This window comes from Lithobates pipiens, unplaced genomic scaffold, assembly GCF_037356315.1.
Source record: "Lithobates pipiens isolate NorthernLeopardFrog02 unplaced genomic scaffold, aLitPip1_a1.2 Scaffold_19, whole genome shotgun sequence".
NCBI classification, from domain to species: Eukaryota; Metazoa; Chordata; class Amphibia; order Anura; family Ranidae; genus Lithobates; species Lithobates pipiens.
The window spans coordinates 371,429,368-371,454,633 of record NW_027507764.1 but is presented as its reverse complement, the minus strand read 5'-3'; the positions used below and the strand labels follow the sequence as shown (position 1 = coordinate 371,454,633).

Below are 25,266 nucleotides of genomic sequence, written 5' to 3'. Positions count from 1 at the left end.
TTTTTCCTATGCAACTACCGAAAATAAAGAAAACGTTATTTGAAAAAAAAAGTGCCAAGTGTACACACCACATTTTAAAGGAAACATTCATTAACCACTTTGCATCTGGACAAATTTCCTAATTTTTCACATATTAAAATCTGCAATTTTTGCTGGAAAACTAAAATCCCAATTATTGCAGCGATATCCAATGTGTGCGGTTGGATGTTTCCATGTGTGCGTGGCAGTGAGAGGGTTGGGTGTCTTTTTTTTTTAATTTACTGTTATAATTCAACACTTTTTTTTTACTTTGTTGCCATCACAAGGGAGGTTCTCTTTATGAGATCCCTAATTTTTACCCTGCCCTCCACTTAACCTGATCAAGCACAGAACTGTTTAATTTAACAGTTTAACCCCCATCTGAAAATCTGTTTAAACAGATCTGAAACCAGAAATGTTGAGAGCTGAGCAGTGGCCAAAGCTTATTTATTGCAGAGCTTATCAAGAATGGATGTTTCCCTGTTCCCTTCCACTCTCTATCCCGACACCATTTACTATGGTCCAAGGCTGGAGGATGACAGCACCTGCATAGTACCATAAAAGTGATCAGACTGCTCTATAGCCACCTGGATTCCTTTTATTTATTAGCCGAGAGCCGGATGGAGAAAACTATACCAAGCTAATGCACAGTAGTACACCACTCAAGGTATTTACAATTAAAGTTCCACCTCCACTGCACAAGTAAAGGGTGCTAGCCCTGCACATAGAGCCCCAAGTCTATTCCCTTTCTGGATGTTATTCTGGTGGGAGAGGATGACAGGGCGATGTCCAAACTTTATCAGAAACAGACTGCCATTAACTCTCTTTTGAGAGCAGACTTTGGTCATCCTAGCCATACCATAAAGAACATACCAGTCGGAAAGTTCTGAATACGCAATGATACCTCAGATCCTGAAAGAGAAACACAAGCTACGTGGCAATGTTTCGAAACTAGAGGTTATCCTGGTTCAATCTTGAATAGGGCACTTAACATTGCTAGTGGGATGATGCAAACCAATTTATATATACGGGTGGACCCACATGTAACGAGAACAAACAGTATAGTGGCTACCTCGTTGGTTAAAAGCGCTGGTCGCTTCTCATCTTGCATACCTAATCCTACAGAATGCGAGTGTGTTTTTTATTACCTCTAATAAAATGCTGAAATCATTCAAGATGCTTGCACAATGAGCAGTGTCTCTCCATTTTATATTTTTATGATTACCGAGCCATGCTTAGAAGTGTTGGGTTCTGCCCCATGTTGACAGTAAGTTTTCACCACTGTGTTGCTTTGGAGGAACCACTACTCGAGCCATTACCTATTGTTATTACATGTGCATAACCCATGCACTGATGTGAAGGGTCAGTCTTATTGGGTGAAGGTATCCTTTTACATCTTTCCTGTATGACATGGTGGATGGTGATTAGTTCTTGTTTGGTGGAATTTTCCTCTTGGACTGTTGACAATTCAGCTTTACTTTTATCATATTTTAACCCACTTGGATGAATGGTTTTAGAATATTGATTTTATTGTCTCAGATTTGTTTTTGAGCGCCGCATTTTCAACCCATATCATGTATATTGTATCCAGCAATATTGTGTGAGCAGCTTGTTATGCATTTTTCTTTCCATTAAGCGCGACAAATCGTTTGTTTACAAACCAATTTATTGCAGGATAAATAGAAAATCGCCCAAAAAGCAGAAATATTTCTGTTTATTATACTTAACGTTACCAACTTCCTGAATTTAGTACTATGATCAGAAATATCTACCGTTCCTATTCAATGATCCCATATATGCACAGATCCTATCTCAAAAAATAAATAGGAATGAGAACAGTTTCCCACAGAGCCCCAACTCTCGGTAAAACCCCATCTCCGTCCATATTCTAGAGTAAAAAACCCTTTTCATTGGTTGCAGTTTAAGGGCTCTTTTCAGCGTGGAGTCAGTGGGTGCCCCTGTTGTCCCCACATAAAATGAGGTGAAGTTGTACATTTCAATTACACAAAAACACAGAATTGTCTCCTTTATTAATTGTAACAAATACCTTGTGTAAGTATTTACCTGTCAGCTGTGCCCCATACAATGTTGATCGTACCACTCATAACCTGCACAACCGTTTATATATTGGGGGGAAAAAAATAAAAATTCAACTCATGTAGCCAACCATTTCAATGAATGTCACAGGTCTGTGTATACAGGGAGTGGAGAAAATAGTGTCAGAGGAGAAGAAAGGTTTAGACTTTTAATACACAAAAAGGAAGTGTTTTGGATTTTTTGTTTCATCAGAAAGCAAACAGGTCTCAATTTTGAATAGGATGTATCCCATTATAATGAATGTGCTATTTATTTTGATCTGGGGGTTTTCCGTATTCATATTAACATAACAGTCTTGAATTCTTTTGTAAATGTTTGCTGTGTTATGCAATTTTGGTATGAGCTTACATTTCTCTAGTGACTTGTATACATTTTATATACACTTTATTGGGATATCATTTTCCAATGTATATGTAACTGATAATCTATACTTGTGGTTATGCATTAAACAGATTTATCAGTATAATTAACGCCATTCAGATTAGTGTATACATGTCACTACTGTATTACTGATGTCATATACACAACATTTGGATCTGTTTTTCAGATTCTTTTACAACTGGTCAAATTGGTGTGACAGTACATCTGTGTCTCATTAGCTACACATGGTTAACATTGAATTGCAGTCTAGGATAAATCTAGGCCAGTATAACATGTATATATGGCTGTGTTTTCGCTTACATTTTTTAGGTTTGATTAAGCATCACGAATGGTGTGAAATGCGTTAGCTGTATTGCCTGCTGTATGGACTTATGTCTTTTTGGATAAAAAAAAAAAAATGATGATTTTATTGGAGTGTGGCAATCCAGACATCTCTTTACTCTATCGAACTAGTGCTTTCTGCTGAAGCCATTTGTTTTAAACCACTTTAAGTCCAAGCTGTGGGGTCGATTTACTAAAACTGGAGATTGCAAAATCTGGTGTAGCTCTGCATAAAAACCACCCCACACACCAATCAGTTTGCAGTTTTTTTGTGAAAACTTAATTCAACAAGCTGAAGTTAGAAGCCAAAAAGACCATCATGCAGCTGCACCAGATTTTTTACACTTTACTTTTAGTAAATCAACCTCTGTATGTATGACCTGTGAATGCCAAGTGATTAAATGCATAATGGGTTTTGCACATATTTTCTTTATTATGGTTAGGCCTAAATATTGAAAATATGTAGTCTTCCTGTCCAGCAGGTGGAAAATAAAGTGAGATACACTATACAACTTTTGTCATTTCATTATTCCCTTTAGATTTATCTTTAACTATGCAGTGCAAAGGTTTAACCTCGTATTATATGGTTTTGATAAATCTAAAAATAAAAATTGTATAGTGTGTATGCAGCTTTAAGCTGGCCATACACCAAACAATGTTCTTATTCATTTTTTTTTCTTTAGATTTACCTTCAACTATGTAGTACAGGGGCCTGCCTGATTGCATACAATGTTTAGGTTTGACCTCGTATTATATATGGTTTTGGTAAATCTAAAGGAAAGATGTACAAGAAAAATGTACAATGTATGGCCAACCGTAGGCTCACTCTATCTCCTTTGTCCCGGCTATAAAAAGTTTATTAACAGAGCACGCCAATATTTACACCAAAAACCAAATGACTCATCCCTAATAGAACTCAGAGGGCAGGCAGCTGTGGAATCAGATAACCTATAGTGCTCTGGGAAGAGAGCATAAATATTGACCCCAAACCATTATAGCTTCCTTCTTAGTGTCATCATTTAGTAATTAGACAACAGCCACGTATATATAATTACCTCATTTTATTTTAATTTTTCAATGTATTCCAATTTCAAACAAAAGCTAGATACAAATTTAAACCAGGTAAGCACTAGTATTAGGCAAAGGGAGCAGGCCTATACAAGTTTAATCAAAAAGGTACTGAAACCTTTTAGCAGAGCCTTCTCTCTAAACAATACAGTAGTCAACCTTATTTTCATTGCACAAAATAAAATTATCCTCTGATCCAACTTAGCACACTTCAGCTTTGCTTTTACACAGTTTGCAACTGCTTTAGAAAACCAAGTTTTCAGGACCCACCATAGGTTTCCTGTTACAAAAGTATTACTTTATTTTAGAAAAGTAATAAACGCAGAAATCACCAGCAGGCTCATGTCTCAAATCCTTTATCCAGAAACATATGGTTTCCACAGTGCTCAAGTACTCCTATGTAATATAGCTACTGCAGACTGCTAGGCTATATTATTGTAAATGCACCCACAGTGGGAAATGCCGAGAGGTATGCAGCAACTGCAAGAAGAGATCAGATTTTTAGGTGCCTGTACACTCTGTCCCATCCCTGTAAAAGGAACTAGGATATGAAAGCAAATGCTGAATAATCAGGATTTCTGTACATACATCTTTCTCAGAACATGCCTTCATTCAACTGCATCAAATCCTTGCTTCACTGAAGCGATTCAGACAGTGCTTTCATAGTGAGTAAAGCAGTGTAGCTTCTATGCCTGTTACATTCATGTTTCACCCTCAATACTGTCGTCTAACTCTCTAAACTTTAGGGGCTATGACCAGTGCAAATGGGAAGACCACCAAAACAAATAATACCTTGTGCTTTCTGATACATTTGATTCAGTGTGCCAGAGTCCCATCAATTCACATTTTATGAGGCTAAAGCAAAGATGTTTCAGAACATCCTCTTTTTCACAAGGTCCATGCACAATAAATCAAAAATGAAAAAAAAAAAAAAGTCCAGATACAAAAATGAAGAAAAAAAAAATATCCAGCATGAAGGTTCACAACATATGTTTTCTGAGTGCGAGTCCATATTCTTCTGGAATCTGGAGAAGTTAAAAAAATAAAAATAAGAAAGAAATAAATGAAATAAAAAATTGCCGCCAAGATCTGATCTTCCCAGTTTGACTGGTCACACCCTTACTCGGGCATGTAAGGGCGGAGGTGATCCTCAACAGTGCCAACCGCCCAATGGGTGAGCTGTTCCTGTGGCAGGTAGAGGCAGATGCTGCATAACTTGAAGATCGTGGCTTTGCTTTTAGGAGTCTGTAACACAGAAAGGCAAGACGTTAAAAAAAATAAAAACAACTGGTAAGATTTACGAGGCTTAAAAAGAACTGGTAGTACGAGTCACAGAATCTATACAAAATGGCTAGATCAACATATTAGTCAAACCTTAAAGAGGAATTGCAGTCCGCTAACATAATTTGTAATAAAAACATCTTTGGCATTCTAAAGCTTCCCTCCAACCGATTATTTTATATATATACTGCGATTGTGTACTTGCCAAATATGCTGCAGAAATCTCCTTCCACCGAGTCTGGCTGCATCCATTTTAACTGTGGGCAGCTGAAGCCAGTTCACTTCCTAGATTTACACACATCTCCAGCTCTGAATCTCTCATTGGCCCTCTTATGACTCGTCACAGTGCAGAAATAAACAGGACATGGAATATGACATAGGATGCTGTGATACTAAATTAAAGAGGAAGTAAACCCTAATGGGTTTACTTCCTCTTTCATTCCCTGCAAAGCATAATGGACTACTATGCATCGCATAGTAGTCCATTATGTGTCACTCACCTGACACAGGAGCCAGCGAAGTCACCGCTGTCCCCTGTAGTCCGGCACATCCATCTTCTCGGTGGGGTCTCGCAGCTCCGCCGCCGTCATTCGGCGAAGCTGCGATGACGTCACTCCCGCGCATGCGCACTGGAGCCGACATGCACGGCATCTTCGTTGTTGACGATGCCGCGCTCAGTGCACCGCTGTTTACAGCGCATGCGCCGTAGACAGCGGTGCCCGTCTTCGGGCAAATATCTCCTAAACCATATAGGTTTAGGAGATATTTCTTGGAGCTACAGGTAAGCCTTAATCTAGGCTTACCTGTTGGTCAAAGTGTGTTGTAAGGGTTTACAACCACTTTAACCACTTCGGGACCGCCGTATTGCCAATGTACGTCAACACAGTGGCACAGGCAGGCAGAATCACGTAAATGTACGTGATTGCCTTCTAGCGGGTGGGGGGTCCGATCGGACCCCCTCCCGCTAGATACGGCGGTCCCTTTCGGTGCCGGAGCGATCGGCGATGAGGGGATGGCCGTTGGTTTCCGCCCATCCCCTCTCGATCGCTCCTGGCCAGTGACGAACTTCCTCCCCTGTGAAAATGTAAACACAGGAGGAGGAAGTGATGTCACACTCCTCGTGGCGGTCTTTTTGAACCGGACAGCGAGGAGTGAAGACGCAAGTAAGTGCACCAACAGTCCACTGACACATAGGTACACACAGGCACACATTTCACCCCAGTCACCCCCCGATCACCCCCCCGATCGGCCCCCCGCCCCCCCCCCAGTCACAGTGTCACTAATGCAGTGTTCATTTATTTATTGATCACTACATTTAGTGTCAGTTGTGACTGTAAAAAGTGTCAGGGCAGCTAGTGTTAGGCCCCTTTAGGTCCAGGGTAGCCCCCTACCCCCCCCTAATAAAGGTTTAACCCTTTGATTGCCCTCCCAGTTAACCCTTTCACCCTCTTTTACCAGTGTCACTAAGCGATCGTTTTTCTGATCGCTGCAATAGTGTCACTGGTCCCGCTAGGAAGCTATTTTTTTTTTTAGGTTCAACGCCAGGTTTTTATACCGTTAGGTACCCCGATATATAACCTAATAAAGGTTTTAACCCTTTGATTGCCCCTAGAGTTAACCCTTTCACCAGCGATCGCTGCATAAGTGTCACTGGTGACGCTGGTTAGCCAGTTAGTTATTTAGTTATTTAGGTTCCCCGTCAGCTTTTTAGAAAGCTTCAGGTACCCCCATATAAATACCCAATAAAGGTTTTAACCCCTGATTGCCCTTAGTTAACCCTTTCACCAGTGATCACCGTATAAGTGTTACGGGTGACGCTGGTTTGGTAGTTCGCTTTTTATAGCATCAGGGCACCCGCCATTTATTACCTAATAAAGGTTTAACCCCCTGATCACCCGGCGGGTGATATAAATTTGGTTTTAGGGTCAGAAAGGGTCTGCGTCGCCCCAGGCAGTGCTAGGTTAGTGCCAGCACCGCTAACACCCACGCGCAAAGCATACACCTCCCTTAGTGGTATAGTATCCGAACAGATCAATATCTGATCAGATCTATACTAGCGTGCCCAGCAATTTAGGGTTCTAAAAAAACGCATTGTTAGCAGGATCAGCCCAGATACCTGCTAGCACCTGCATTTTGCCCCTCTGCCCAGCCCAGCCCAGCCCAGCCCACCCAAGTGCAGTATAGATCGATCACTGTCACTTACAAAACACAACACACATAACTGCAGCGTTCGCAGAGTCAGGCCTGATCCCTGCGATCGCTAACAGTTTTTTTTTGGTAGCGTTTTATACAGTCGCTGACAGGCTAGGTGCTTTTTTACCTGTGAGTCTCACTACTGTACCCCTAAATTTAGAGCCCAAAATGGCAAAGCGAAGGTACACTAGTGAAGAGGCCTACACGTTTCTGAGCATGACAGATAGTGAAGAGGAAGACACTGATCTGTCAGAATCAGGCTCAGAATACGAACCTGTAGAGGACAGCGCCTCCATGTCAGATAGCTCTGACGACGAAGAAGAGGTCCCTGCTATTGTCAGGCGTACCCGACCCCGATTTTCTGATGTTGTTGAGGTGCAGGAACCGGAAGTCCCTCGTATGGAGTATAGAGCCAGTACTAGCGCCGCTCATCCTTTTGGTGAACTGGCAAGCACCAGCGGCCTAGTACACCCTGGGCGTACATCCAGCACTGCAGTATCACGTGGTGACGTGGCGAGTCCCATAAGTGCAGTTCAAGCTGGCGAGGTGGCAAGCACAAGTAGTGTCCCGCTGCCACCAAGAAGAAGAAGACAAAGACAGGCCCGTCGTACCCATAGTGCCCTTCCTGCAGAATTCGCCTATCCCAATTGGGTGCCCACCACTTCTGCAGAACCCGTACTTCCCCCATTCACTGCCCAACCCGGTATTCAGGTGGATACAGATGATTTTACGCCACTCGATTTTTATTCTCTGTATCTCACGGAAGATCTCTATAGATCTATTGTGGACCAAACCAATTTATATGCTGGTCAACGCATCGCCGCTAATCCCCAGTTGCCGTCTCTTGCCAGAGATTGGAAACCAGTTACGGTTTCCGAATTTAAGACGTTTTTGGGCCTTTCCCTCAACATGGGCACACACAAATTTATGCGGATGCGGGCTTATTGGTCCACGCATCCGGCTGACCACATGCCCCTGTTCTCTAACTCCATGCCCAGGGCACGATACGAGCAGATCTTGCGGTTCTTGCACTTCAGTGACAATGAACTTTGTCGTCCACGTGGAGACCCTGAATACGATCGGCTCTACAAAATTCGGCCCCTCATAAACCACTTCAACCAACGTTTTGCAGACTTGTTTATTCCCCAAAAAGTTGTCTGCGTTGATGAGTCCCTGGTTAAGTTTACTGGTCGCTTGTCATTCAAACAGTACATTCCCAACAAGCGTACCAGGTACGGGGTCAAGCTCTATAAGTGCTGTGACAGGGCCACAGGCTATGCATGGAGCTTTATGGTTTATGAGGGTAAAGATAGTTACGTAGAGCCGGAGAACTGCCCTGATTACATAGGAAGCGCTGGCAAGATAGTGTGGAAATTGGTGTCACCCTTATTCGGAAAGGGGTACCACTTGTACGTGGACAACTATTACACCAGCGTGCCACTGTTTAGTCATTTGATAATCAGATTGGAGCATGTGGCACCGTGCGACCTAATCGCCGGGGCTTTCCCCAGCGGCTTGTAGATTCCCGTCTTAGGCTGGGGGAGAGAGCCTGCTATCGGTGTAATAATTTGCTCGCTATGAAGTGGAGGCATAATAAGAATGTTTTCGTTCTTACCTCCCTTCATGCAGACACGACGGTCCAAATTTCTACGGCGACTGGTATTGTGGAGAAACCCCTCTGTGTCCACGAATATAACAAAAATATGGGAGGGGTGGACCTCAATGACCAGATGTTAGCGCCGTATCTAACTTCCCGTAAGACCAGACGCTGGTACAAAAAAGTGTCTGCTTACTTATTTCAATTGGCTTTGCTGAATGCTTTTGTGCTATACAAAGCTTCAGGCGGAACATTAACCTTTCTTTTCTTCCAAAGAGAGGTTGTCACAGAGCTTCTGTTTCCAGACGGTTCTGTACCTCACCATTCCCAACCAAATGCAGTAAGCCGGCTGTATGAGAGGCATTATTCTTATGTCCTCCCGAGTACCCCTACCCAACGAGCCCCCCAAAAAAGATGTCGTGTCTGTAGCAAGCGCGGATATAGGCGTGACACCCGTTCTTATTGTCCACGCTGTCCTGGCCAGCCTGGTCTTTGTCAGGGTGAGTGTTTTGAACGCTACCATGAACGAGTGAAGTATTAGCGTAGGGTACAGCATTTCACAGGCTAGGCACACTAACACAGGGTCTCCCAAGATGCCATCGCATTTTGAGAGACCCGAACCGTTACAGTTACAGTTTACAGTTCAAAAAAAAGTGTATAAAAAAAAAAAAAAAAAAAGTAAAATAAAAAAACCAAAAAAAATATAAAATATAAAAACCAAAAATAGTTGTCGTTTTATTGTTCTCTCTCTCTCTCTCTCTCTCTCTCTCTCTCTTCTCTCAAATTTTTTATACTTTACTGTTTACTGTGTTATTGTTAACCATTTTTCATGTTTTCAGGTACGCCATTCAGCTGCAGCGTGGATTTATTTATCTTGACAGCAACAGCGTTTGCTCCCACGATACATAAAGCCGCGACTCCAGTGCTGTAGGAGGTGATTTCACCACCACAGTTAAAAAAGAGCATATATGCCGAAGCATGGGGGCATAAGGGGTGGAGGAGCGATTTTGCTCCTAATGCCGCGTACATACGGTCAAAATTCCGACGGAGGGCTTGCCCGTGGAAAAGTTTGAACGTATGTACGCAGCATAACTTTTTTGCGGGAGGATGCCCCCATGCTTCGGCATATATATATTTTAGGCACAGGTTGTGTTAAAAAATGTTTTATTTTTTACTGTTTTTTTTGGCAATTGCTTTGCAGGTATGGTATGGTAAGGTTTTACTGGGATGTTACTTTGTTTTAACGTTAACCATAATTTGCTTAGCAGGTACGCCATTCAGCTGCAGCGCGGATTTATTTATCTTGACAGCAACAGCGTTTGCTCCCACGATACATAAAGCCGTGACTCCAGTGCTGTAGGCGGTGATTTCACCACCACAGTTAAAAAAGAGCATATATGCCGAAGCATGGGGGCATAAGGGGTGGAGGAGTGATTTTGCTCCTAATGCCGCGTACATACGGTCAAAATTCCGACAGGGGGCTTGCCCATGGAAAAGTTTGAACGTATGTACGCGGCATAACTTTTTTGCGGGAGGATGCCCCCATGCTTCGGCATATATAAATGGTGCATGTATGTCCATCATTAGAAGTGGGTGGATGAAGGGAGGTATCTAATGGTGGGCATACCCACCGATCAATCTCTTTTTTTTCGTTCAGACAACATGACTCTCAGTAAATAGCTTGGGGTGTCTACTTTCCAAAATGGGGTAATTTGGGGGGATTGTGCTATTTTGGCATTTTATGGCCTTTGCACCCTTAGAAATCCTGAAGGTGGTGATTGGTTTTCGGGGTGCCGTACGCGACTAGACTCCCAAAAAGTCCCACACATGTGGTATCCCCATACTCGGGAGAAGTAGCCGAATATATTTTGGGGTGCAATTCCACATATAACCATGGCATGTGTGAGCAATATATCATTTAGTGACAACTTTTTGTACATTTTTTTTTTTTTAGTCATTATTCAATCCCTTAGGACAAAAAAAATAAATATTCAATGGGCTCAACATACCCATCAGCAGTTTCCTTGGGGTGTCTACTTTCCAAAATGGGGTCATTTGGGGGGGTTTTGTGCCATCTTGGCATTTTATGGCCGTCAAAACTGTGATAGGTAGTGATAGGTAGTGAGGAGTAAAATAAAAAAATTATGCCCTTAGAAATCCTGAAGGCGGTGCTTGGATTTCGGGGTCCCGTACGCGGCTAGGCTCCCAAAAAGTCCCACACATGTGGTATCCCTGTACTCAGGAGAAGCAGCAGAATGTATTTTGGGGTGTCATTTCACATATGCCCATAGCATGTGTGAGCAATATATCATTTAGTGACAACTTTGTGCAAAAAAAAAAAAGTTTGTAATATTCCCGCAACTTGTGGCAAAATATAAAATATTCCATGGACTCAACATGCCTCTCAGTAAATAGCTTGGGGTGTCTACTTTCCAAAATGGGGTCATTTTGGGGGGTTTTGTGCTATTTTGGCTTTTTATGGCCTTCGAAACTGTGATAGGTAGTGAGGGGTAAAATCAAAAATTTGCACCCTTAGAAATCCTGAAGGTGGTGATTGGTTTTCGGGATGCCGTGCGCGACTATACTCCCAAAAAGTCCCACACATGTGGTATCCCCGTACTCGGGAGAAGTAGCGGAATATATTTTGGGGTGCAATTCCACATATAACCATGGCATGTGTGAGCAATATATCATTTAGTGACAACTTTTTGTACTTTTTATTTTTTTTTTTTTGTCATTATTCAATCCCTTAGGACAAAAAAAATAAATATTCAATGGGCTCAACATACCCATCAGCAGTTTCCTTGGGGTGTCTACTTTCCAAAATGGGGTCATTTGGGGGGGGGGGTTTGTACTGCCCTGCCATTTTAGCACCTCAAGAAATGAGATAGGCAGTCATAAATTAAAAGCTGTGTAAATTCCAGAAAATGTACTCTAGTTTGTAGACGCTATAACTTTTGCGCAAACCAAAAAATATACGCTTATTGACATTTTTTTTACTAAAGACATGTGGCTGAATAAATTTTGCCCTCAATGTATGACTAAAATTTAGTTTATTCGATTTTTCTTATAACAAAAAGAAGAAAATATCATTTTTTTTTCAAAATTTTCGCTCTTTTTCCATTTATATCGCAAAAAATAAAAATCGCAGAGGCAATCAAATACCATCAAAAGAAAGCTCTATTTGTGGGAAGAAAAGGACGCAAATTTCGTTTGGGTGCAATATTGCATGACCGCGCAATTACCAGTTAAAGCAGCGCAGTGCGAAATTGCAAAAACACCTCTGGTCCTTAAGGTATTTATTGGTCCGAGGCTGAAGTGGTTAAGATGATGTATGGGGGAAAAGTTACACTGATTTTGTGTTAGCGAGGTAAATATATATTTCTTTAACTCCTCTTCACACCACCGACTTTCAGTGCATCCTCAAAAGCCCTTCAGGCGAAAACTTGGTACAAAAAACAAAAAAACAAAAAACAAAAAAAAAAAACACCCCTACACTGCTCCCCATTGAAATGAATAGAAAACGAAAAAAACAAAAATAAACTTTAACCGATATGCCATTTTTGTGAGTCACTTTTTCATGTTTGGCAATCGGTTATTTTTTTATTTTTTTTAAACACGCATGCATCACGTCACTTCCGGTACCTGACCCCCTGATGAAGTCACGTGGGCATGATGCTACGCATCGGAATTGAGAGATGGACATACCGGAAGTGACGCGGGAGGACGAGCTTGCCACTCGTGGAGTATAGGTATGCATTAATATTGTAAAAAGTGAGTAAAATTTGCCACTTTTAATAAAACTAATCGCTATTGGGGATTTCTTCACCACAGAGGATATCGGGAAGGAACACCATAGAGGTGACACTACATAGATTTCCACAACCCGGGCTAACCATAGTAATGGCCCCTAGAGGCAGGAGGAAACACACCGACCCCAGAAAGAGCCATCTGCTCAATGCTGTCACTTTACAGCAGTAAGCCAAGAGGCTTGGAAGTACCGAGGTGTCACACTGAAAAAATGAACACACACCACCCCAGTGACCTAATTCACTGTTCCAAACAGGGAAGGGATAGATCACCCAGTTGAACACACCACATTATATTGTCTACATAGACATATTTTGTTATATTTACACCAGTCACTATATATGAATGATATTGGCACTTATTGTGGTCACATGATACACAAGCATTGATCAGTACACTGGTCACTATCCATTGTGTGCTTCCACGCTGACAATTTTGTTTTTGTGATGCTTTATTTGCACAATAATTTTATATATTTTCAGAATATATTGCTATACGTTTAAACTCCCCCTTTTAATGTGTTCAATGCTTTTTCCTGTGTCATTCCATTTTATTACACATCGTAGTTTCTGAACTTGTTCTGGTTTCTTTGTATGTATGGATTGCATGGGTTGTTACTAGGAGGTGCACCGAAATTTCAGCCTGCCGAAAACTTTTTTTTATTTTTATTTAATTTGAGCGATATAAAAAAAAAAAAAAAAAAAAAAAGGAGGCCGATACCGAAAGGGGGAGGGGTCAACCCCAGGTGCCGCCCATTCCCCCTCCCACGATCTCCGCATGTCACAGAGCAGAACTGTCTGGGCAATAGTAACAATGTTCCACCTCCTGTGAAAGGCAGCACACTGATCCAATGGCAGGACATTGAATCCGTGTGACGTGATCACAGGAGGCGGGACATTGTTACTGCAGCCCAGACAATTCAAATCCTGCTCCGTGACACAGATCACCACTCTGATACGGGCACAGGCATGCTGCATATGACGGACACTGGTGAGGCTGCATTGATCTCTTGTATCATGTCTGCGGTCTCTGACCATCTTCTGTATCATATCTGCTAGAGGTGCATTGAATGGAAATTTTGCGAATACGATTAGCAATGTGTTTAAGTAAAAGACTGGGGACACGATACAAGAGATGGTTAGAGACTGGGGACACGATACAAGAGATGGTTAGAGACTGGGGACACGATACAAGAGATGGTTAGAGACTGGGGACACGATACAAGAGATGGTTAGAGACTGGGGACACGATACAAGAGATGGTTAGAGACTGGGGACACGATACAAGAGATGGTTAGAGACTGGGGACACGATACAAGAGATGGTTAGAGACTGGGGACACGATACAAGAGATGGTTAGAGACTGGGGACACGATACAAGAGATGGTTAGAGACTGCATTTTTCTTGACCTTTCTTGCACTACAAAGGTGCCAATAATAGCAAATTCATATTAACTTAAATTGACTAAATAAAAAAAAAAAATTGAATATAAATATTTTTTTAAAAACACGATCGTTCTTTGGCCTAGTGCATCCTTCATTTTCGGTATCGGCACCAAAATTTCCATTCGGTGCACCCCTAGTTGTTACTGACATGTCAATAGCTCCTTTAGAAAATTTACTTTAGAAAAATGGTGACGCGTTTAATACTTGTTTTACCTGCTACGTGTGTAAACCGATTGGTTTGTTATTCAGATAGAAGTTACTTAACTAATCCAACAAACATGAATGAGGTTTCCTTTGAGCTGTAATTACCTGCAAGTGCTGTCTGTCGATGAAGAGGAACACTGACTGATTAGGATTGTTCAGAACAATTCCAGTCTTGTCCTTCCGGCTCAGTACGTGCAGAAGATGTTTTTCATAATCACCATGATGAAATTCAAACTTGGCCTTAAAAGGGGATAGGGGGAGAAAAGATAAGATCACATGCATGGAAAAAAAAAAAAAGTGGAGGCCAACGCTGAATTCTGCCTGAAAAAGTAGCTCATCTACTTATTTTTGCATGACAAGCGTTTTGCTACAATTGCCGGGACGCTCATATGTGAACGAGGGCTATTGAAAACAATTGGCTTTTGCTGGTTGCTCTTTCGAGCTACAAACCACTCAACAGTGAACAGGATTTAAATGTGTTGTCATTCATTTGAAAGAATTGTACACATTTAACCTCTTAAGAACCAGCCTCATTTTGAGATTTTGGCGTTTACATGTTTAAAACAGTTTTTTGATACTTGGAACCCCCAAAGATTATATAATTTTTTTTTCCCTTAACACCCTAGAGAATAAAATGGCAGTCATTGCAATACTTTTTTTTTTTCACACCGTATTTGCGCAGCAGTCTTACAAGCGCACTTTGTTGGAATAAATTCACTTAATAAAAAAATAAGACAGCAGTAAAATTAGCCTAATTTGTTTTATATTGGGCAAGATAATGCTATGCCAAGTAAATTGATACCCAACATGTCACGCTTCAAAATTGTGTTAGCTCGTGGAATGCCGACAAACTTTTACCCTTAAAAATCTCCATAGGCGACATTTAAAAAAAATTCTACAGGTTGCATGTTTTGCGTTACAGAGGAGGTCTAGGGCTAGGATTATTTCTCTCACGCTACCGATCGTAGAGATAACCACACGTGTGGTTTGAACACCGTTTTCATATGCGGGCGTTACTCACATATGCGTTCGCTTCTACGCGCGAGCTTGGCGGGACGGGGTGCATTTACATTTTTTTTTTAATTATTTTACTTTCTTTTTTTTAACGGTGAAAAAAAGTCACTTTTATTCCTGTTACAAGAAATGTAAAGATCCCTTGTAATAGAAAAAAACATGGCAGGTCCTCTTAAATATGAGATCTGGGGTCAAAAGTCCTCATTTAGACTAAAATGCAATAAAAAAAATTGTAATTTAAGAAAATCATTTAAAAAACTGGCCCTTTAAAGCGGTAGTAAACCTGCACATTTATGCAGGCCATACACGGTCGAATTTTGAAAGATTTTTTTTTTTTCAAAATCAGAAAGTTTTTTTTTTTTGTGATGTGATGCCACCATTGATTTTCGAAATTCGGCCGACCAAGCCTTCAATTTCACCTCATATTACTACAGAAAATAATTTGTGACTGGGAATCTTTTCTCTCCGTAAATTTTCTTTTCTTATTCAATTTCTCCCATCATTGATTAGAATATTGTTCGTTTTTCAAAAAATTTCCAACATGTCCGATTCCTCAAATTTGATTTCCGCACGAAAACCGGCTGTTGCTGCAGCCCCACTAATTGTGCGAATTTTGTACAAAAATTCTTACATACGATTTTCGAAAATTTGAACCATGTATGGCCTGCATTAAAAGTAAAAACAAACAAAAAAAAAAAACCCTGCAAGGCAAAGTATATGAGCTAGTATACAACGATTCAAACAGCTGCTGTAAAACTGCAGCGGGCGGTCCATAAGTCAGGGCTTGACAAACTCCGGGTGCCAGGATGCATTTGCGACTAGAATTAGCGACCTTGCGCAGCACAGCTGGGGAGTATCCTGTCTCTGTGCACACCCCCCGCGTGATCGCATTGGGCCGCGCCGCCGGCAATTGAGGCCGTGGTTTTGAGGCCTTCTGCAGTCCTATGCTCCCTTCTGGAATCTGGGGCCCTCTTGTGGTGGCTGTTGGTATGACAACCAGCAATGCTAATGGAGCTCCCCCTGCCCGCCCATCTCCTTCCCTTTACTTAGAATAAAAAATATATATAAATGTTTAGGGGTTCTAACACCCTAGAGATTAAAATGGCGGTCGTTTCAATAGTGTGTCACACCGTATTTGCGCAGTGGTCTTACAAGCGCACTTTTATTGGAACAAATACACTTTTTTGAATAAAAAAAAAAAAAAATATGACAACAGTAAAGTTAGCCCAATTTTTTTTTATATTGTGAAAGATAATGTTACGCTAAGTAAATTGATACCCAACAGGTCATGCTTCAAAATTGCGTCCGCTCGTGGAATGGCGACAAACATTTACCCTTTAAAATCTCCATTGGCGACGTTTAAAAAAAATTCTACATGTTGCACGTTTTGAGTTACAGAGAAGGTCTAGGGCTACAATTATTGCTCTTACTCTACCGATCATGGTGATACCTCACATGTGTGGTTTGAACACCGCTTTCATATGCAGGCGCTACTCACGTATGCGATTGCTTCTGCAAGCAAGCTTGGCGGGACAGGGTGCGTTTAAAATGATTTTTTTTCTTATTTATACTTTACATTTTTCACAGTTCTTAAAAAAAAAAATAAAAAAAAATTGTGCCACTTTTATTCCTATTACAAGGAATGTAAAAATCCCTTAAAAAAATAAATAAAATGACAGGATGACAGGCCCTCTTAAATGTGAGGTCTCTGACCCCAGATCTCACATCTCATATTTACACTAAAACGCAATAAAAAAAATAATAAAAAAAGTGTTGTCATTTTACCGACCTGGCTCCTAACTTTTTTTAGCTGGCTTCTAGATTCCAAGCAAATTTGTCAAGCCCTGCCATAAGTGGTTAAACACTGTATGCATCTAAAACGCAAGTATTTTAGATGCATATTTTCTACAGGATTTTTGCCAGCTCTGTCTAAAAACACGCGTTCATGGAGAAAATATGCATATGCCCATGTGAATGGACCCTTACATGGAAATCTCTGAATGAGGCCTTCTGAAGCCAGTTTAGCCAATTCAACACAATTGGCTGCACTTAAGTTACTGTAACAAAAGGTCATTTGCACCCATCTGATGCCTGCACACATTAGCTTTTTAAAATTTACACAGAACACTGCAGCATATATATTTCTGTATATTTTGGCATCTCCTTTGCATATTATCAGAAAGTTGTACCTACCAAAACAGGCCTAAAGGGCTCATCAGATCCCTTCCATCTTGAAAAAAGAAGACAAACAATCTTCTCTATATCATTCCGAGGCCAAAGAATAAAGTCCATCTCTTGTGTACAACCAATTACATCCTATAAGACAATATAGACATTATGCAAATTACCAGAGTGATAACATGTATAAAAGTTCTCCTAGTCTGTTCACTGTGCATCGCACATTATGTTTGAACACTTTCATTTGACATCTCTAAAAACATAATTCATCCCAATGAAGGTGCATTTGGTGAAAACTGTACTAAAGATGGAACAATATAGAAGACTACTGCTTGCACTAAGCTGCAATGGAGGAAAATAGTCATAACTGGACTATTTCATATGTCGTCCGCAAAACTTGCCACAATAAAAATACAAGTTTATGAAGCAAAGTATAATCAGGTTCTCTGAGGGAAACCTGTACTAAGAATGGACAGGAATATCTGTTATACGCTTACTTGTTACAAGTTTAGCCATGCAGCAATTCACATTAGCTGAAATGCTAAAGGTACAAAAAGGTAAGTTTACAGGTCGTGGGTTTTGTGTTGCTGATTCTTGGCAAATGTATAAATGGGATTAAGAAGAGACACTCCGTTATCATAGTGCGAATAGACCAGTATGTGTAAAGTAATCTACAATATTGGAGGGCAAAATACGGTCAAAGATCATGTTGTAAAACCTGACACTAATACATTGGCTGTAGAGCCAGTTCACACAGGGGCAACCCGGGATCCAACTTCAGGACTACAGCAGTCGGTCAGACTTCAAACCGACTTCTACCCATTGATTTCAATGGAAGTCGCCTCCAAGTCGGATCTCCAGCTATACGGAAACGACAATGACGCCTCTCTAATATTAAAAACCGGCACGGGGACCCCCCCCCCCCCCAAATTCATACCAGACCCTTATCTGAGCATGCAGCCCGGCTGGTCAAGAAAGGGGGTGGGGACAAGCGAGCTCCCCCCCCCCCCCCGAGCCATACCAGGCTGCATGGGCTCAACATGGGAGGTGGGTGCTTTGTGGAAGGGGGGTACCCTGCAGCCCCCCCCACCCCAAAGCACCTTGTCCCCATGTTGAGGAGGACAAGGGCCTCTTCCTGAAAACCTTGGCCGTTGGTTGTCGGGTTCTGCGGGCGGCTTATAAGAATCCGGGAGCCCCTTTAATAAGGGGGTCCCCAGATCCCAGCCCCCCCCCACCCTATGTGAATGAGTATGGGGTACCCCTACCCATTCAACGGGGGGGGGGGGGGGTCAAAAACACAACAAACGCACTACAGGTTTTTAAAGTAAATTAGTCAGCTCCTGGGGGGGGGGGGGGGTTGGGAGTCTTCCTACTTCGGGGGTCTCTTCCGATTCCACCGCTCTTCTGCCCTGCTCCTCCGCTATCTTCTTCCAGCTCTTTTACTAGCGGTGGCCCGGTCTTCCGATGTTGACACGACGCTCTCTCCCGCTGCGCCTGGAAGAAGAACTGGAGACCAGGTGAAGAGGCCGAGAGTGGTGGAGTTGGGAGACACCCCCAAAGTCGGAAGACCCCCAGAGCTGACCAATAAATTACTTTAAAAACATGTAGTGTTTTTTTGATTGACACTCCCCCCCCCCCCCCCCAAGTGAATGGGTAGGGGTACAATGTACCCCATACTCATTCATATAGGGTGGGGGGCTGGGATCTGCCAAGGCGCCCCAAGTCATGTTGAAGTTGCGCTGTTATTCATACTCAAGTCGTGTCCAAGTTTCCTCCAAAAGTCACGCTGGAAGTCGTGTTGCCCCTGTGTGAACCGGCTCATACTGCTGTGAAATGGGAGGTCCAAAGCAAATCACACCTCCAATGAAAATAAAAAACACCCTTTACCCTCCGCATGGACTGATAGCGAGGTGCATGAAGCTGTACAACATCCCTCTGCAGAAGCTCAAGGGAACTTTCCAAGGAATAGCTGGAATCCCGCACACCTTTCAGTATATTTTCTTCATAATTGTTAGTCATAACTGGTATAACATCAGCCACTTCAAACAGAGCCGACTTCTTTTTCTGTAGAAAGAGGAACAAAGTAACAAGTCACCACCTAGCAGACTCAATAGCTTCTAAAACTGCAAAGTTCAACAAAATCAAACCCAGTGCGTTGTGTGTATATACAATTCATTTAAGGTTTACAATTCTACTATTCTGTATATTTAGCAGTATGGTGTAGTGAAATAAAGGATTCTGCTGAACACCTGCAACCAGTTACGTACAAAAATAGAAAATAAAATCTATTTAAATTGCAAAATTCAACTCAGAAAAGGCCCTGTAAGCATAAGTCTTTAGTAAACCTGTACTCTTTATGTAAGATTTAAAAAGGAGAAACTAAGGGTTCACACTATAAACCACATGCGAATCAGACAAGAACTGCACTCAAGTATAAAGGTCGACCGATATATCAGGCGATTTTGACAGTTTTTAATCGGCTGATTGTGCTGCAAATTAGGCCGATACTTGCAAATGACTTCTGTAAAAGAAGTCAATGCAAGTTACCTGAAGTCTCCCCATGGAAAATCTCTGATAAAAAAAAAAAATAAATAAGAGCAAAGAGATACAATGTATCTACTTATCAAAAGGAATGAACTCTGGTGTGTAGAAGATGTTTAACCATTTAAAGACTTAGGCCCCTTTCACACATGCGGACAGCATGTCCATATTTCATACATCTGTTTGTGGATGAAATACGGAAATACATGCATCCCTATGGGATAGCGGGTTTCTGCGGATGAACATCCGCTGACACCCGATATCGTCTGTCTTCGCTATGGTCCGATTCTGCAGATGGAGGAAAATCCTATTTTTCTATCCGTCTGCAGAGCAGATCAGATAAACTGACCGATCTGTGCTGAGCAAGCGAATCATCACGGATCCATCCCATGTGAAAGGGGCCTAAATCTTTTCTGACATGTGCTGCTTACATGTAAAAATTCTGTATTTTCTGCTACAAAATCACATAGAAGCCCCAAACTTTTTTTTTTTTTGTTAGCAGACACCCTAGAGAATAAAATGGCGGTTGTTGCAATATATTATGTCACACAGCATTTGTGCAGCTGTCTTTCAAACAGTGAAGTTAGCCCTTTTTTTCGGCCCAAAAAGTTTTGATTACCCGTTTTTGTGCAATATTTAAGATACTTTTTTTTCTAAATTATACATACAAGTGCACTGATTGGAGGCTTGTTGTTCTTAATAAATATTAAATTAAAAAAATTCTGTATCACTTAACTGTTAAAGTTCATAAAATTAAGGAAAAAAAAATAAATAAATTCGGCATCATATCAACCAGAGAAAACCCCAGATTGGTTGGAGATTAATTAAACCCTTCATGACCAGGCCATTTAGCACTGTGCTACTTTAACTGATAATTGCACGGTCATGCAACACTGTACCCAAACAATTTGTCTTTTTTCTTCCCAGACAAATACAGCTTTCTTTTGGTGGGATTTGATCTCCATTTTTTTTTTTTTTTTTTAAACAAAAAGGGCTGGAATTTTTTTTTTTTTTATTTGATATATTTTATAGAAAAAAAACAAATTTCTTCATAATGTTTGTCCAAAATGTATTCTGCTACATGTCTTTAGAAAAAAATAATAATCCATTCAGTGTATGTTGATTGGTTTTTGCGTGAAAGTTATAGCATCTACAGACTATGGTGTATATACTGGAGTTTGTATTTGTAGTAACGGCAGTGATCAGCGACTTAGAGGGACTGAGCGCGGTGGGTAAACTGACATCACCAGTGACACTAATACAGTGATCAGTGCCAATGATATATAGTCCGTTTACTAATAACACTTGCTAGGGGTTAACATCTTGGATAAACAAACATGTACCTACAAGTGTGTAAAGTGTGCTTTTTACTAAAGACCTTTGTTTCTTAAAGAAACGGAGATCATTCCCTCTGTACAGAGTTCTGTGTTGTCAACACAGGGCTCTGGCCTGTGATTGGACACAGTCGACCAGCAAGAAGTCCCAGCCATGAATCATTGTATGGAACTTGCTGAAACGCCCACTGTATACAATCGCCGTGAGTGTCAGCAGCAAGGAAAGGGTGCCCATAAACTGGAAACACAGCGACATAGTACGTTGCTGTGCCTGTACAGGTTGCTCATTCATAGTACTTTAGGGGCGGTCTCTGGAAGTGGTTAAAGGGCAGAGGGAAGCTCAACTCCAGAAAAAGCAGCGTTTTAGCGCAAGTGTACATGAGGCCTTTCACTAAAATGCATAACCAGGAAAATAAGTATCCCTTTACACTTATGTGAACACGAGAAAAACTGGACCTGCAACATTTGCAGCCAAGCCGATGTGTTGCCAGCTACTGTATGTGTACATTGGGGTGCCCTTCATTTCCTTGTTTGAGGCCTTAACCTTACCAACACCACCAGTATATCTTTCTTTGAGCTTTAATGGACACAGGAATTTGACACACACCTCTATGGAAGATAGAAGAATGTATTGGAAAGTTATAGTCAATCAACATAAAAACATATTAATGAAACCACAACCAGATTCAGAGTTCCTTGCAGTGATTTTAAAATTTGTAGCATATACAGAGACCCCCAATGGGTGTAAACTGTAGCTCTCCTCGTATGAAGAACTGCCACAAGTGACAGTAACACTCCTGGGTATGGACTAGGTCACTTGGAAGCTCTCACAATGAGGGACTTAGGCCGGCCATATACGGTTCAGCAGGAGCCCACCGAGACTCAAACTTATTGCTAGCAGTGTAGCAGCTATTCGCTTCCCCTGCTCGCCCCAACTGGGAGAAGACAATTGCTGCTTTCCCCATCAACACCGTCCATGGTTGCAGGAAAGAAATTTGCACAGTGTATGGCCTTGCATTAATTGAGTCAATGTCAAATACAGATCTGCCCCCAAAATAAAGTCATCTGGATACAGTGCGTAGGCTGCATTTACACTTCAGCATTCTGAATCAGGGGCAGATTTGCTGCAAATCTGACAATTTCAAAGTGCTGTGTGAATGGCAAGTCGCAGGACTCACTTTTGAATGACACTTCAAATCGCGGGATGGATCTGCTAAGATAAATTGCGGCAATACTCATCACAGGAAGCATGGCGTCCAAAAAAAGTTCAGGAGCTACTTTTGAGTGATGTGCGTCCTGTGATTTGAGGCATCATTGAAAAAGAATGTCATCTCAAATGCAAGTCCTGTGATTTGCCATTCACACGTTATCGCTTTCAAATGTGACAAGTCTGCCTGCGATTCAAAACACTGCAGTGCGAATGCAGCCTTAGTGTTAAAGTATAACTAAAACTTTTTTTTTCCTGTTTTGGATAGAGTGGAGAGGGATTAGAATGCTCATCAGTCGTTATAGCTGTCTGTTCCCCATTAAGAAGATAAGCGGGGGACCAGACACTCCTGGTCCCGTTTACCATTATCAGTGAAAGTAAAAGAAAATGCCAAATTTTGGGCTGTCCCCAGAAAAGTAACAGCAGGGAAAACTTCCAATGGGGACACTAGTTCTGGTGACCTGGGGGTCCCAAAAATATTTGCTTAACTGCAGAGATTTCCCCTCACTTCCTGTTTGTCTATAGGACAGGAAGTGAAATCTCTGCAATAAGACACAGACGGCAACAAAAACTTCTGACAGGCGTTAACCCTCCCTCTATCCAAAATAAAAGTTTTGCCTATAGTTCTACTTTTCTGCTGGCTATGTTGGGGCCCTTGAAAACGTTGATGTGATGCCATTCTAAATGAACAGCACATTAAAGCACATTGACACAAATCACTGCTGCTGACAAGTTCAAAACTGTCCTTTCCATATTCACATATTATAACACAAGAAGAACTGCAGCTCCCATGCCTCACCTTGTCTTTGAACACAAAGGCGACGTACATCTTGAAGTCAAACTGGTCAGCCAGAGACTCTTTTTTCTTCCTTAGCTGGGAGCGCAGCCTGTTCAGAGCCTGCTTCTTGCGAGAGTTGGGGTCCCCCATGGTCGATTTGATTATTTATTTTTTTTATAGCTGGTGCTAAACGCCTAAAGACACTTGTCAGCGATTGCGGGTGGGTCGGACACCAGTTCAACAGAAACAAGCCATGTTACCCTTATTTTGCTTTCAATGACTTCCAACAGGTCAGTGCAACCCAAATCTCTAGTTAGGCAACGTGTGACAGGCCTGTCCTACTACCGGGGTGGAGGAACAGAAAGGCTGGGCAACTAGGACACAAAGTGCTGTTTTCTGATGAAACTAAAATAGGCATCATATACACAGAAAACGTGAACCAAAAACACATCTGGTATAAAAAAACAAAATAAAAGAAACAAATGCTAGGGGTGTGATGACAGTGAAGAAATGAAGATGTTCCTGCTATCAGCCTGTACCATAAAATCAAAGGCCATCCTGCCTAGGCATGTTATTGAACCTCCTGGCTCACCAGAGATGGGGGTGTAAGGGACAGATAGGCCAGCTGAAAGGCTGCATTCTCTACGCTGATGACAGATCTGGACTTCAAGCGACCCCCCCTTTTATCTTCTTATTACCTCTACAGTGCAAAAATAGATTATATATCGGTGTAATAAGTAGGGGTAGGGTGTTCACAGCACAGGTCGAGAGGCCCCACAATCCTGGGCATCATCATGATCAGGGCACCGAGGGAGCCCATGTGTGCGACCAGCTGACACCCCCTGAGGAGGGACACCATGATGACTCGGGCTGGGACAATAATTCTGTAGGGGGGTGGGGGAGGCCTATCTACTCTGCTACAATGTGCGATCAGAGGGTCAGCGATAGGGGGTGGAGGAGATCATCGCACAGAGAGAGATCGGTGGGTGTGGGTGGGGGGAAGGGAGGGGTGTCCTAGCCGGTCATGTCTAATAACAACAGGGTGTCCGCAGGAGGCTGAGTGCAGATGTCAGGACGCCGGATCAGCTGTTTATGCGGGGGGAGGCTGGTAAGGGTGACAACTCCGGGAAGATCCATGTCAAGAAAACACCAGGGACCCCAACGGACCCCTCTGGACGTGAGCTGCGCCGCTCATCGGGCTAAGCACCCTACTGCACCCCGACCCACCCATAGTCCGGAGCGGGGGGTCGTTCTGTGACAGGAGAAGGAGGCGGCGAGGAGGAGGGAGGGAAGGAGGAGGAGCAGGCGAGGGCCTCGGTATTACGCACTTCTCAGGAAACGCCGAACTCAGCTACAGGGAACCCCCAGCCCGTCTCCGTACCGCTTCGCGGGGTAGGAAGCCCAGGCACCCAGCCAGACTAACCACCACACCGGCCCCTGCCTGTCTGTCTGTCAGCACAAAAAACAGCCAGCGCACACAGAAGGAGAAAATGGCCGCCGCTGCGTCACCTCCTGCCTTCTCCCGCCAGGGACCCTCCGGGATATACCATTCAACGCCGAGGGGGGAGAAAAAGTCTAAATTCAACTCTTCTTTTTTTCTGTAAGGTCAATTCATCATACTTTTTATATCTGCAGATATTATCACAGATACAGAGCAGAATCTGTAAAACCACACCATGTGTAACAGGTTCGCTGGAAACCACCACCTGTTGCCTCAGTCAGGGCACCCCCGTATGGATGGATGAGCCCACAGGGAAGACTTCACCTACAGGCGGGGGCGGGCGCTGCTCTCACATGAT

The 25,266-nt window shown here is 42.3% G+C and overlaps 1 protein-coding gene across 1 annotated transcript; it reads right to left on the bottom strand.

Annotated features, from left to right (window-relative positions):
- Positions 1 to 3,863: 3,863 nt before the first annotated feature.
- CUNH6orf62 (chromosome unknown C6orf62 homolog) lies at positions 3,864 to 24,980 on the bottom strand. The gene is made up of 5 exons (XM_077492287.1): positions 23,489 to 24,980; positions 19,495 to 19,671; positions 17,623 to 17,745; positions 14,521 to 14,655; positions 3,864 to 5,130 (listed from the first exon to the last, which is right to left on the bottom strand). Exons 1-5 carry the CDS (start codon positions 23,615 to 23,617, stop codon positions 5,005 to 5,007), a joined length of 690 nt encoding a protein of 229 aa, XP_077348413.1. The 5' UTR covers positions 23,618 to 24,980; the 3' UTR covers positions 3,864 to 5,004.
- Positions 24,981 to 25,266: the final 286 nt, after the last annotated feature.